This window comes from Pantherophis guttatus, chromosome 1, assembly GCF_059756535.1.
Source record: "Pantherophis guttatus breed Tessera chromosome 1, ASM5975653v1, whole genome shotgun sequence".
Taxonomy (NCBI): Eukaryota; Metazoa; Chordata; class Lepidosauria; order Squamata; family Colubridae; genus Pantherophis; species Pantherophis guttatus.
Window position 1 is genome coordinate 280,108,843 of NC_142063.1, and position 15,021 is coordinate 280,123,863.

The 15,021-nt window shown below is 38.8% G+C and overlaps 1 protein-coding gene across 15 annotated transcripts in view; it reads right to left on the minus strand.

Moving 5' to 3' along the window:
- CEP170 (centrosomal protein 170) overlaps positions 1-15,021 on the minus strand; it is a 94,398-nt gene that overhangs the window by 66,710 nt on the left and 12,667 nt on the right. For all 15 annotated transcript variants that reach the window (XM_060692378.2, XM_087882987.1, XM_087882986.1 and 12 more), the window contains exons 2-3: positions 2,910-3,054; positions 378-467 (exon numbers count right to left, since the gene is read on the minus strand). In XM_060692378.2, coding sequence (XP_060548361.2) covers positions 378-467; positions 2,910-3,014 — 195 coding nt within the window. In that variant the 5' untranslated portion in view covers positions 3,015-3,054. The remainder of the gene's footprint in view (positions 1-377; positions 468-2,909; positions 3,055-15,021) is intronic.

A 15,021-nucleotide genomic window follows, 5' to 3' on the forward strand; every position in this document is an offset into this window, starting at 1 on the left:
AACCATCTAGACAAACTTGATTTCATTGAGGACTGCATCAGGATTGTGTTTGACCTTGGGCGGGGCAGGGTGTATGTGGCCAGGGGGGCATGGCCAGTTCGACATCATTCATGTTGGGGGGGGGGCAGTGGTGGCCTGAGCACTCTGCCAGCGAAAACAGGCTCCCAAGCTCCATTTTCGGCTGTGTCGGCTTCCTGCAACTCTCTGCCAGAGAAAATGAAGCTTGGGAGGGCCCTCATGAGCTCCATTTTTGTTGGCAGAGGCACTACGGGCTGGTCCTTTGCTCTTTCCATGGCAGCCCCACAAGCCAGATCTAAGTACCCCGCCTTGAGTTTGACATTCCTGAGCTAGACTGAATAAAAACAAAATAAACTTACCCCATTTAGACTGCCTAAATCTTTCACCAAGTGTTCATCAGCAGAGGCATCATAATTGATAACAGCATGTTGCTTATCCACACTACGTGACTGAAATATTCAGATGACATAATTTCTATATTAATTTATACATCTGAAGTAGCAAAAATTAATTACTATAATCATTTCAGAAAAAGTAGTTCAAACTGAATTATTATATAACTACAAAATACACGACACCATCATTGTGAAGAGTTGTTAAAGTGTAAGAAGCCTGGAATCAACATTAAAATGAAGTACAAATGGAATTTTTCAAGTAACACTACATGTAACATCTGCTTTAGCACTTGAGATTTTTGCATAATATTGGGTGACTATTAGGAAGTCCAGTAAAAGTGAATGGCCAAACTTGAATGGGAGAGTAATACTTACAGCTAATTGAAATCTCTCTTTATCTCTGTATTTTCATAGAAACCTAGATTAGTTATTCAAGAAAACTGCTAAAGGGTAGCATTCCTTAAATAATGATCACTAGATATTACAATGAAAAGGCTAATAAGAGGTCCCTTCTTCTATTCCCCAAACTATGTTGTTATAGAAAAATAATATAAATAAATGTAATATGTAAACAACTATTACTAAAAGCTAGAAATAGTACATTCTGTTGAAGTACATATATAGAGTTGGCCCTGCAGATGATTAATTCCAAACAGAAATGTAAGAATTCATTTGATGCAACAAGAGGACAAACTTTTTTTTTTAAAAAAAATGGCTTCATATTCATTAATGTAACATGCTAAAAAAGTAGCAGCAGTTATATATATATAATCTTTGGGAAAATTTAGATTTTCATATGAAAAAAATTACCTGTATGCTGTGTACATTATAAGCAATAAAAATAAATTTTATTAAGGTCTAGCATTATATTTATTGGATTGTTATAGGTTTATAAATCCTAATTATTTGGGATCAACAAAACAAGAACCCTTATTTGGATGTCACAATAAATCAGGGATGAGCAATCAGGAGTCTTCTACATATTTTGGGATAAAAACTTCCACATTACTTTTTTGTAATGGTGATAGCTTGGATAGGTATGAGTTGAATTCCAAAACATCAGGATGTTTACCTCTACGAAGCTTTCTCATTAGTTTTGACCATTCACACGCAGTTGTATTTCACAGTCATGCACATGCACAGATAATACATTCAAAAACTTGTAATTACTATTTGTAACATTCTATATTAAATTGATACTGCTGCTATACAGAGGTTAGTAAATACCAAATGATTTGAAAAATGGACCTTATTTGCAATAACTGAGAAAAGATCATTTACCATTTGGTGAATGAGTGCAGAATTAATATGTGGAAGTAATGAGTACCTCTCAATAATTTATACGAAAAAATAAAATGATGTTCATATTACACAATTCTAAAATAGCAAACTGTATAAATTTAAAACTATTTTATTCATGACAAGAGTTGAAAAACAAAGAAAATACTAATGCTTGGCACAATCTTGGCGGCCACACCTCATATCAGGACACATTCCCCATCTCAAAATGTCCTAATACTTTCTGATCTCTTCAAATGTCTTTTCTTTTTCTTTTATCTATTTAATCTCTACCTTTTTTGATATTCTTTCTGCTTTCTGCCCCATCTCCTTCCATTATAACATAGCCTTTCATATAAATCTGGATCTTACCAGTAATTTATATGCTTGAAGCTATGCTTTGTGATCTTGGGTCAGGGTTCATCAATGCCAATTTTGTGGAAACTATTGTTGTATTATTAGTAATGACAATGGCCCCAAATAGGATAAAAATATACACGATGGACTACAAAAACCTTGGATATTTGATCAAAATATAACATGGAGAAATAACTGCTGAACTATATAGGACAAACAGTTTCGGAGTTATTAAACTTGCTTGTTACCTCTTACCAGCCCTTTACAATCCTTTGTAAGATCACCAGACCATGCATGCAAATCAAGCATTATGTTACTAGGTTACCAAATTTGTTAGCCCAATTTTAAGCTTTCCAATTTCAATTGACATCTAAAGTTTTACAGCTAACTTTTTAGAGTAGCATTGTATACTTAACTGTCAACTTTAGTTCAAAGATTCTCCAAAGCCAGTTGTAGCATGATGAACTACTTTGTACAGCACTGCAACCTTCTGAATGTTAGTGATGCAACAAACTTGGTTAGATTTATGGAATCCATCACTATTTAATGATACTTTTTAAAGCACAGCACTTTGTTTATTAATACTGAGAAAATATTCTAGAATTTTACATTTTTTCTAACTTTGTCAATTCTTCTATTTCAGATCTCAATGGGGCAAAAAATGAAATGAGGGAGCCACAGGATGAGAATCTTTAGATGTCTGAGCTATAATATTTGTGAGATTCAAATGATTGCTAGAGGCTAAATAGGGAAAAGTAAACTACTTAACAGTTCAAAATAGACTCCTCAGAAAGTAGTATGCATTTAGTATATTACATCCAAGCCTTCGACATTTACTGCCTGGAGAACAGATAGAATTACCTGCAACATCAGCTCACAGTCATCTCGTCCAACAAAAATCATCTCTCGTGGCAGTCTATGACGGGTGCCTCCACTGCTCACCAAAAACCAGGATGTTAAGCTCATTTTCTGCTTAGCTGATAAATCCTCACAAGGCTACGTCATCCTGCAATGAGAAGGGGAACATATTTTAGTTAACCTTACATTCTAGTTCCTAATGGGATTTTTTTTTAAATTGTTGGGAATCCCTGCACTTTCCAGTGCTAGAAATTTTTATCAATGTTTGTTTCACAGACATTATTTTTCATACAGAAATGTATCACTATGTTTCCTATATGTCGCATACTGTTTTTAGTCACTGCTTCCAATGCACGCACCCCCCCAAAAAAAACTTTTTGAAACATGATTGTTTTCATGAATGAAATAATGAATGTTCTTTCCCCCTACATCAAAATTGCAAAAGTGATGCCATCCTAAGAACTTCTTCAGATAAAGAATTAACGTTTCAAGATACATTTTATTTGAAAACAATCAGAACTGATTGTACATTCAGTCCGGTGTACATTTTCATTTGCCTAGAGAGAGGCCTGCTTGGCTTTTCCATGCAAAGATATCTTAAAAGGCCAGCCTTCTATGCCTTTTGTGCTCCTGAGACATAGTTCATGGATGATTCCTTTAGAAATGGAATGTACCGTATATTAAATAAATAATTATTTTAAAACTATCTCAATTTGCTAGTATTTATTATTAGAATTTATGTTCATAAAATTATTGGGATTGTTGCATTACCAACTTCTTTTATTGTTTACCGTCTTGATTTGAAATAATTTTAATGGTGTTTATCATATACATTTGAATTGGTTTTTCAGAGTACTGTAAACCACCATGGGTTTTTCTGATTTAGTTTTATAAAAATGAAAACAAATAAATTTAAAAGAAATTAGAATTGTATGTCTTCGCATATATGAAAATTATCATATTATTCACTATCAGGATAACTAACATTATGCAAAGTGCCAAAATTAATCAAAAACAGTAAGCTATTTTTTTAATGAGATTAAAAATAGTAAAGGAAGCATGGCCAAATCTATTTATACCTATCTCATTTACTCACTATAAAGCTCCTTGTATATTTATCTATTTATTTATAGATAATTTGGAGTAGCGTATGCTTGGACTGAAATGTGTGTTTCAGCAACAAAACTAGGTTGGACCTAGATCCAGGACATAATTGCTACAAGCAATAGCATTATGGTGTTTTGCAATGCACAGCTAAGAAGAGGTAAAAGAAAAGAAGTTGATAAAGGATGGGAAGAATGGATGGGTGGATTTTATACGCATGGCGGTGGAAGTAGCAACAGTGGATAGCTAATGAGAGGTGAGGAAAAAGAAGGTGTAGGAAGATCATGGGGAGAACTGGGCAAGCCAGGCATACAATCAAAACAGAAGGAACCATGCTACTAAAAAGAGTTAAGGAAAAGGCAAGCACAAAATGATGGGGGAGGGATTGTCAGCCAGGAGCAGGAACATATATAGGCCATGTATGGATGAAGAAGAGGAGCTCCAACTTTGCCCTACTCACTCTCTAAAACATCCTAAATTTGTTTCAGCCAGAAAAAATACAAGGCATTCTGGGGTTTTTTTTTGGCTGGACACCCACCCAGAGTGGTCTGGCCAAACCTCCAAGCTCTGTTGATTCTGTGCATGGAACAGAACATGTTTTCTACTTCATGCATACCTCTGTTATCCTTCTAAACCTTCTCATCTCATCTTGTAAACCTTCTCATTATTTTTCAGAATCTCAGTTCAACCCAACCATAATTTTCTTAAAATGACTCTTCCATCATACAATATACAGTATCTGTTTAGTAATTCATTCCTGATTGTCTTTTAATTATCAAACCACCTCTATGTACGTATTTTGTACTTGTTGCTCATTTTTGTATTCAGTCCAAATTCATTAAGGATCCATACATTCTTGGCCCCATTGTTTCTTGTTTAATCACACATTCTTCTTAAATATCCCAACACTAAAACCAACACTATATTAAACTAACTTTTGGCTTCTTTTGATATTCCCAACTGTCATTCTATATAACAAAGAACACAATCACTGCTACTTCTTTTAATAAATACTATGAAAGAATGGCCATGGAGAAAAAAATGGACCCCCTTCAATGGAAAAGGGATAATTCCTTATAGAGGATTATGGGCACTTTAGCAGCAGCTTGTTACTTATTAGACTCAAATAATGAATAGGGAAATACAGAAGATGAAAAACTGAAGAGAAAAAAAAACATAGAAAAAAAAACATAGAAAGAATAAAGGAGTGGATAGAAGTATCTATATGCTTTCTACATGGCTGAAGAACTTCTCTGTGCAGGGAAGGGGAGAAAGACTGAGAGATCTTGGAAGCTGCAGATTGCAGAAAGGCTTGGCAGTGACAGATGCCAGCCCACACTGAGAGAAAAAGAAGTGTCAACTCAGAGAGATAGTGCTAGGGAAGCCCAACTAGGTTAAGTTTCCTCAAGGCTGCTGGAGAGCAGTCTGTTCTGTGTTACAGGCTAAGCTCTTAGAGAGGGAGCCAAACCAAGAAGAAAGGGGAGGAAAGGAAAAGTGGTTTCTCCCCCACCACTTTGGTGCGCCAAGCAACTAATATAGCAGACTCAAGAAGCTTAACAGAAAAGATCTGAAAGGCTAAGCTGATTGTAGTACAACTACAGTGAGACAGTAGTAAAGCCAACCATACCAGCAGAAGTCTGCCACTGTAGTAATTGTCTCTCTCTCTCTCTCTCTCTCTCTCTCTCTCTCTCTCTCTCTCTCTGTGTGTGTGTGTGTGTGTGTGTGTGAGAGAGAGAGAGAGAGAGAGAGAGAGAGAGAGAGAGAGAGAGAGAGAGAGGACAAAGGAGAGTAAGAGAGAGAGAAAGTGAGGGAGACACACACACACAGAGAGAAGCAGTGAAGCTTGAGAAAGTGCAGTGGGGAATGGGAGAAGCCTTTGGAGAAATATATATTCAGGCTCACGGGAGAGAAGAAGCAGAGCCAAGAATATGTGGTCAGAAGCCTCAGTAAAGTCCAAAGAAGTTGTGTGGCAGCATCCGGAAGCAGTTTAAAGGAGTCTGGATGCACACCTTTGTTGTAGCTAAAATCATGAGTGGGGCTTAATTACGATTCTATGCATGAGACAGCTTTAAGCACCACTACAGTAAAGTATTCTTTGAATTTGAGGCCTTGTAGTTGTTTAAGACAGATAATTTTGAAAAATCCAATTTTAGTAAAGCTTACACATCAGCTTGAACGCAGCAAAGAGTTAGCCAATTGTATTTGTTGCTTATTTTCTTAACCTTGAAATTGACTTGTTATCTCAGGCAAACAGAAGACATCTCAATTGCTGTCTATCCAAATATTTTCACAAAAGGAAGCTGAAATCATGGTGTTTCCCCCTAATCAGTTAGCATTCCATTAAAATTTATATTAATAAATTGAATGCATTTTCTCTTTTGATCAGGGATTTACATGGGGTATCTGTAGTTCTACTGTATCACTCAGACTATAAGTTGAATCCAATTATTTAGAATAAATTTAATCATAGGTTCATTAAACTGTCTAATGCTTCATATTTTCAGTTTTCTAACTGAATTATTATCTTATTTCAAACCTTGACAACATTCTGTAAATACCTTGACAACCCTTTAAATATATTGATAATTTAAATGAAAACTCAGTTTTTAATTTATTTTACATTATGATTTTTTGTCTCACAAGGAAGAATCAGGCTCATAAAATTCTTCCCTTCTGTTTCTAATTTCAAGCAAGCCACAATTTCTTAGTATGTTTGAAATGTGATCAGCAAAAAGAGTATAATTTCCCCATCACACTTTTTTTTTGTCTGATTTCCTTTGACAGGAGTTACAACCAATTGTTCAGCACTCTTCAAGTTACAATGACACTGAACAAAGGGACTTTCAACCTGCCTTTGAAGTTTAGGCCATTGCAGCACTTCTACAGTTATGTAAATAAAATTCGGGCACTTGCAACTAGCTCACACATATGACCCGTTGCAGTATCCCTGGTGAGTTATTGCTGACTTTCTCTGTCAGCTTCCCACAAGCAAAGTCAAAGGGGAAGCTGTCAGGGGAGGTCACAAGATGTTTGGCCAGTCTCCCCCCACCCAAACATTTCTTTGTGCTTGCACACTATATAGCCTCCTTCCCCTTTCATTGGTTTGCACCCATCTGCATCCTCTTTCCCCAGCTTCCCTGCACTTGCAGACAGCACCCTGCAACTTCTTTCCCCAGACTGGGTCCCTGTGTTCATACACACATGCACCTTCTTTCCACAGCATCCCTGAGCTTGAAGTGCCTTATGGGATACCTTGCCTGCAAGTGTTTCTTCAATTTTCTCAACAGATTATAGGTTACCAACTACATTGTGCATTCTTTAATACATTTAACTGCCACTGGCCAAATGAAATAAATAGTTTTAACCAGGGTGGATTTGATTTAAATCACAATTTAAATCATGATTTAAATCACAATTTAAATCATGATTTAAATCATGATTTAAATCACTAGTAAAAAGGCTTGATTTAAATCAACTCGATTTAAATCATAATTTTTAAAGAGCAACTATCATCTCTGCTACTCCTTTGACCCACTGTTGACTCACTGATAGTCCCAGTGTTGCAGAATATACAGCCTCATGCTACATAACTAAGCTCCATTTCATGCTGAATAAACTAAATTTATGTATCTTAAATAGAAAACTATTTTACAATAGATTTTTACCCCCAAAGTTTTTTATTAAAATAAATTTGATAAAAATCAAAAAAATCCGATTTAAATCAAAAAAATCCGATTTAAATCAAAAAAATCCGATTTAAATAAAAAAAATCCGATTTTTTTGATTTTTTTAAAAAATTCATTGATTTTTATCCACCCTGGTTTTAACAAGGAACTTCTAGCTATTACGAAGGCTTTCCAGGTTTTGTTTCACTTCTTCAAGGGAATGAGTTATCCTATAAAATCTAAAACTGATCCTGATAACTTAAATCCCTTGCCCACTTCTCACAAGTTTCCTAAGGCCAATTCAGACTGTCACTTTTTTTTACTCGTTTTGATTCTTTACTGTTCTGCTCCACCTATGGACCCCAAAGAACGCAGCACGCACAAAGTCTGTACAAACCTTAGTGTACTAAATTAAATTAGTCTTTTTCAAATAAAGGCTGTTAATTAACTTTCTTAACAGCCTACAAGAATCCAAAGAATAAATAAGCCTAAACTTACTATGGTTGGCAGAAAGCCCAGAAGCAATTTGTAGGAAACTGATAAGAGAACTAAAATCAGGACGTGAAGGAGAGTGAACAAAGTTGTTCCCTGCAAATTGCCTCAGTCGTCTTCCTTTCTTAAATAGGCTAAGGGAATGGCCAATTAGTCCCACGCCTTACTCTCGAGGATACCTCCTCCTAAGGAGCCACCTCTGCCTTTTGGCAGCTCTGCGTGCCCATGCATTGAGCTCCTCCTCTTCTTCCTCTTCACTTATGGGAGCTTCTGAAGGCCCTGGCTGAATCCCCGCCTCTGGAACCACATCTTCTCCAGCCTCCTCATTGTCTGACTCGAGTGCCAGCTGCACAGGCTGCTGGCGCAGCACCACATCAGCATCCTCGCTGTCAGAATCAGCTACTAGCTGCACAGGCCACTGACGGGCCACAACATTTACGCTCCATGGATGCAGAATTTATAGCCTGGTTTTTTATTATATAAATCAGAACAATCTTTACTTTATCACCCTCTCCCAATCTCCAATCTCCACTGAGATAACTTTGGGGATCCTCTAATAATTTGTTACCAGGTGGGAGATTCTGAAGAGAGAAAGAGAATTCCCTTCTTAATAGAATGAATCTGCTCTGCAACAGTAGCATCCACATGTGCAGGCTAGGATGGATGATCTTGGGGATTTCTTTCTCTTTTTCATTTCCCTTTTTCTTGGAGCAGGGAGAGTGGTACCACAAAGACTGGTGATAGCCATAGCCCTTAGACTTATATACTGTCATACTGCTGACATACTGCTTCACAGCGCTTTACAGCCCTCTCTAAGCAGTTTACAGAGTCAGCATATTGCTCCCAACAATCTGGGTCCTCATTTTATCAACCCAGGAAGGATGGAAGGCTGAGTCAACCTTGAGCTGGTGAGATTTGAACTGCTGAACTGTTGACAGTTGGCAATTAGAGGAAGTAGCCTGCAGTACTGCATTCTAACCACTGCGCCACAACAGCTCTTTTTCCTAAAAGGAAGACATTTTCAACTCTGACAGATGGCAACAGAACTTCCTTAAAGCAATCCACATTTTTAGGGGAGGAGGGGCTCATGACATAGTAGCCATCAAAAATTATGTCTCATCATGTCACACTCATTGCGTTGTCAAACCCTAAATCAGCAAATCTACTGTCTGCTGCAGTTCTACCAATCTTACAGAAGCCTTGGGATGAAATTTTCCTGAATTTTATAACTGATTTGACACTTAAGAATAATTCAGGTGTTTCAGGTGATTTGATATGATGTTTCAGGTGAGTTGAAATTCAGTACATTCTAAGAGTGGATAACTTACGTATTTGATTTATTGGAATAGTTAAATAGACAAGAGATAGCAGACGGTGCGTATGTGTCTTGCCTTTTGCCATCTCATCGTAAACCCAAGTTAGCTATCTTGTTGCATAGTAAGAAATTTGGCAGCTGCAGAGATGCTGCAGGAGAAGCAGGATTTAGAAGAAAGAGATAAAATATGGATCAATGACTGAAAGAGTCTGCAAAGACAAAGTTATTCATTGGCTCTTTACCCTTTGAAAGGGAAGATATTAAATTGCCTCAGAGAGACAGACTGAAACTGTAAGTTTTAGCTGAAGAACAGAATTCAGCTATTGTTTTATTTTAACACACACACACACACACACACACACACTACTTTGATCAGGCTTTTGGAGGTTTACAGCAGCACAGAAAATGTAAGACTAAGCTACAGAGACTGAAGAGGAGAGGAAGTATCCATTATTCCTGTTGCTCTGACCCTGAAACAATAGGCTCCTATTGCCTTGGAGATGGAGTAATGGGAAGAAAATCTCTACTGTACTAAGTTAGGAAGTGGGATGATGATGGTTTTGATCCTTGTAGATAGTTCTAATGGATGGAGTAAAGAATGAAGAGGATGTTAGGATGGGAGTTGAAAATATAAGTTTCTCAGGCTAGAGATGTCAGTTATACCAACAACCATCACTTAGTTTCAAAGCCAAATGCAGGGCAAAAAGTCTATTAAATTATGGAAAGACTGGAAGGAAGAAGCACTAGAATCTATACTACTGTGGTGATTATAAGAATACAGTCATACATGCATTCGATAAAGAATTGTTATCTAGCCATGCAGGGTTGTGTGTCTGAGAGCTTTATAAGAAATATGAGCTTAGAGCCAAGCTTGGTCAAATGCCTGGAAATTTTGCCAAGGACTTGCCAATGAACTTGGCACATTTCCCCTTTTCAGGGAGGCATGCATTGAATTTCTCTCTGCTATTGGACAAGAACAAACTCTTACCCATAAGATAGAAAAAACCCATTTATAAATCTTTATAAAACCCATTTAGAAATCCTTGAAATGTATAAACACAAATATATTGAAGAACGTGTTATTTTTTTAAAAAATCTTCACAAATAATTAATTAATTTAATAATTTAATATTTAAATTTATATACTGCCCTTCTCCCAAAGGACTCAGGGCGGTGAACAGCCAGAAGTAAAAAACATCAAATACAAAATATAAAAACAATTTAAAGATGAATTAAAAAATTTGCCCGACAGTTAAAATCCCCCATTAAAAATCGAAATTAAAATACACAATTGGAGAGATTAGGCCAGCCCGACTTGATGAAATAAAAAGGTTTTGAGGGCCCGACGGAAAGTACGTAAGTCTGGAATCGTCCGTATCTCCGGGGGGAGCTCGTTCTAGAGGGCAGGTGCTCCCACAGAGAAAGCTCTCTCCCTGGGGGCCGCCAGTCGGCATTGTTTGGCCGACGGTACCCGGAGGAGGCCCTCTCTGTGGGAGCGTACTGGCCGGTGGGTGGCTCTCGGTGGCAGAAGGCAGTCCCGTAAATATGCTGGCCCTAAGCCATGGAGCACTCTAAAGGTGGTCACCAACACCTTGAATCGCACCCGGAGGACCACTGGGAGCCAGTGCAGCTCATGCAGGAGAGGTGTTACATGGGAGCACCATGAGGCTCCCATAATCACCCGCGCGGTCACATTCTGGACCAGTTGGAGCCTCCAGGTGCTCTTCAAGGGGAGCCCCATGTAGAGACCATTGCAGTAGTCCAGGCGGGAAGTGACGAGGGCATGAGTGACTGTGTGTAAGGAGTCCCGATCCAGAAAGGGACGCAACTGGCGAATCAGGCGAACCTGATAAAAAGCCCCCCTGGCCACGGCCGTCACATGCTCTTCTAAAGACAGCCATGCATCCAGAAGGACACCCAAGTTGCGAGCCCTTTCTGTGGGGGCCAGCGACTCGCCCTCAATAGTCAGAGATGGCACCACCTGACTCTATCAGGACGCTGGGAGCCACAGCCACTCGATCTTGGATGGGTTGAGCTTGAGCCTGTTTCTCCCCATCCAGATCCGTACGGCCTCCAGACACCGGGACATCACGTCAAGGGCATCATTGGGGTGGTCTGGGGTGGAGATGTACAGCTGAGTGTCATCAGCGTACTGATGGTACTTCACCCCGAAACCACGGATGATCTCACCCAGAGGCTTCAAATAAATGTTGAACAGAAGGGGTGAGAGGACCAACCCCTGCGGCACCCCACATACAAGGTGCCTCGGGGTCGACCTCTGTCCCCCCGTCAACACAAACTGCAACCGGTCAGAAAGGAAGGAGGAGAACCACCGCAACACGGTGCCCCCCACCCCTAACCACTCCAACCGGCGCAGCATGATACCATGGTCAATGGTATCAAAAGCCGCTGAGAGATCTAACAGGACCAGGACAGAGGAACAGTCCCTGTCCCGAGCCCTCCAGAGATCATCAACCAATGCGACCAATGCTGTTTCCGTGCTGTGCCTAGACCTGAAGCCCGACTGGAACGGATTGAGATAGACCGCTTCATCCAGGTACTGGGGGAACTGTCGCACTACCACACTCTCAACAACCTTCGCCACAAAGCGAAGGTTGGAGACTGGACGATAATTTGCTAAAATAGCCAGGTCCAAGGAGGGCTTCTTGAGGAGAGGCCTCCCACCGCCTCTTCCAAGGCGGCGGGAAAGTAGCCCTCTCTCAAAGAAGCATTAATAACCTCTTGGAGCCAGCCTCGTGTAACCTCCCGGGAAGCCAGCACCAACCAGGAGGGACACGGGTCCAATAAACATGTGGCCAAACTAGGACAAAATTAATAAATCAGAATGCTGAGCACATAATAACTAATTAAGGGGACAGAAAGTGAAAATAACTGCATATCAGCTGTATCCAGTATTTACTGTATCTAGAACTGTGATGGCGAACCTATGGCATGTGTGCCACAGGTGGCACGCAGAGCCCTCTCTGCGGGCACGCCAGCCGTCATCCCAGCCCAGCTCCACCGCGCATGCGCGCGCCTCCCGCTGACCAGCTGGTCTTTGGGTTTCTGTCATGCATGCGTAGGGGAGCAGGGCGCATGCGCGGGGGAGTACAGGTTGATGCAGGAGGCTTTTCAGGCCCAAAATGGGGTGCCGGGGGTTCGTGGGTCATCCCCGCACCCCATTTTGGCTTCCAGGTTGGTGCAGGAAGTTTTCAAGGCCCAAAATGGAGCACAGGGGGCTTGGAAAACCTGCACCAACCTGGAAGCCAAAACGGGGTGTGGGGATGCCCCGTTTTGGGGGTTCGGGCATGCATGCGTGCATTTGTGTAGGTGCGCGCTTTGCGCACTCAGCACCAAAAAGGTTAACCATCACTGATCTAGAACATAGTTGCTTTAAATTGAATTCCCCTCCCCCATAAAAAGTTGGAGCAAGCAACTTTACTACTGGAATTGGGGGAAACAAGTGGCAGAATTATGACAGATATGTAATGTAGATAAGCATTTTACATTCCTCCTATGGTGGAATATTTACTTGGAAGTATGTGCTGTGAATTTAATACCACCTATTAATTTTTTTGTCATCAGTAATGATTGCACTTTTAAAATTTAACAAGAAGAAAATTGGCTTTGCTTCTCTGAGAACCAGATTTGAATAAAAACAGTTTCAACTCAATTTAAAGACTTAACACTTACACACTTTGAAAAAAGATGTGATGAATTTCAAAGTTCTGTGAGAGCACAGCATTGACACCTCAAAAATCTAGGATCTCCAAATTCTATTGTAAGACCTGAATAAGCATATACAGTATTCTGCTTTTTATTTCTGAATGCACATTCAAAATTATATTTCTCTTTCATAGTGGTTGAATATACATGAAAGTGCAGAGCTGTAAATCAAATGAAGTTAGCCTTTAAATAGAAAAATACCTGACAGGCTAAATATACAGTGGCAATAGCTTCATTCAGTGTATCAACAACAGAAGACACCAAGAAACAAACTTTCATGAATCTTACTAGAGCTTCTTAACAAGACTTTAAGAGGCCAAAGATACTCCCTTTCAGATGGTCCACTTTGTAAGGACCTTAATGAATACCCTGAAATCCTAAATTGTAACCAGACTGCAATTGTTCTAAAGAGACTGATTTATACTTATTTGAAATTCCGCATGTGGTCGCTTTCTTTTTTTATTTAGATGTACTTCTACAGCTGATATCATTAATCATTTGCTTAGACTAGGCTGATTTATACTTAACTGCCAACAATAAAACTCAGATTTATAGTAAAACTAAAGTGGGTCCTAAACAACCAACACATGCCAATCCCAGCCCTATAAGGCTCAAGGAGGAGTTTGTGGTAGCAGACAACATTTGTAAAGAAAAAATCCTTCACTATGAGAATTCAGACACTTGCATAACATAGCATAAGGTTCAATAACATTAATGAAATACATATTTTCTATGCATTACAAAATAATTCATTTATTAATTTAATGTGTAGGCCAACCATATATTTTTAAGTAGGGCTACTAGATCTGGGCTGCAAAAATCTGGATGATTACCGATGGGAACAAAGTGTGTCGCTTTGCTCCCATCTACTAAACATCTGGGTTTTTACAGCTGATATCTGGTTTACTTTCTATGTTTTGTCCTGAAATTTCATTGACAGTTTTAAGATCCTTCTGATAATGTCTATCTTAGTCTCTGTTTTAACTTACTAAATGATCATGTTTGTATAGTATTTAATTTATATGGTCTTTTAATTTTTTTAACTTGAATGTCAATCTGGCAATTACTGGCCAGATACCCAAAATATTTTTGCAAATATAAATGAAATTATTTAACAATATTGAGTAGCTGCCCTAATCCATACAGATTCATTCTGAAAGGAGGAAACAAATGTTATTGTTTTAGAAGCTACACTGTTTAGTGCTGGTTTACAGAGAAACAAATGTCACAGAGGATGCAACTAATGAAAAATTATCAGTAAGAAATTTATGACCTAGAATCAAAATTCTGCATTTCTGATTCCAGCTAAAAATAAAGGCTATCACCTTTTGAATGATCTGCATATACTCTGCCAATATTTGAGTTAAATATTGATGTGAACAATTCAAATCTGAATTTGAATTGATAATCTATGAAACACGTTGTTTTTGGACTTTTAAGTCAGCAATTATTGTGTCACCGATCAAGACAAAGTGATCAAATTTCACTTCTTAGAGAGCCTGTTGGTCTAGAAGAAGACGAGCCCATAAATCATATCTATTTTGCTTGATTTTTCAGCAGAGCTGAGCCTGACCTTGGCAAGCAGACTACAACAACAATCCCTTACCATGCTTCACTATCTCTCAGACATTACTGAAATGAGATTATAGTTCTCCTTCTAAAGCCTAACGTACTTTGTAGGCATTCATGTAGGTAATCTTTTTATTTCCTGTTTTTTTTATAGAATAATTAGGGACAAAGGTTTGTGCTTCATTTAAGATATTCACTGCAGTGCAATAATGCAAAAATATTTCAGGTCCAACCATTTCTGCTG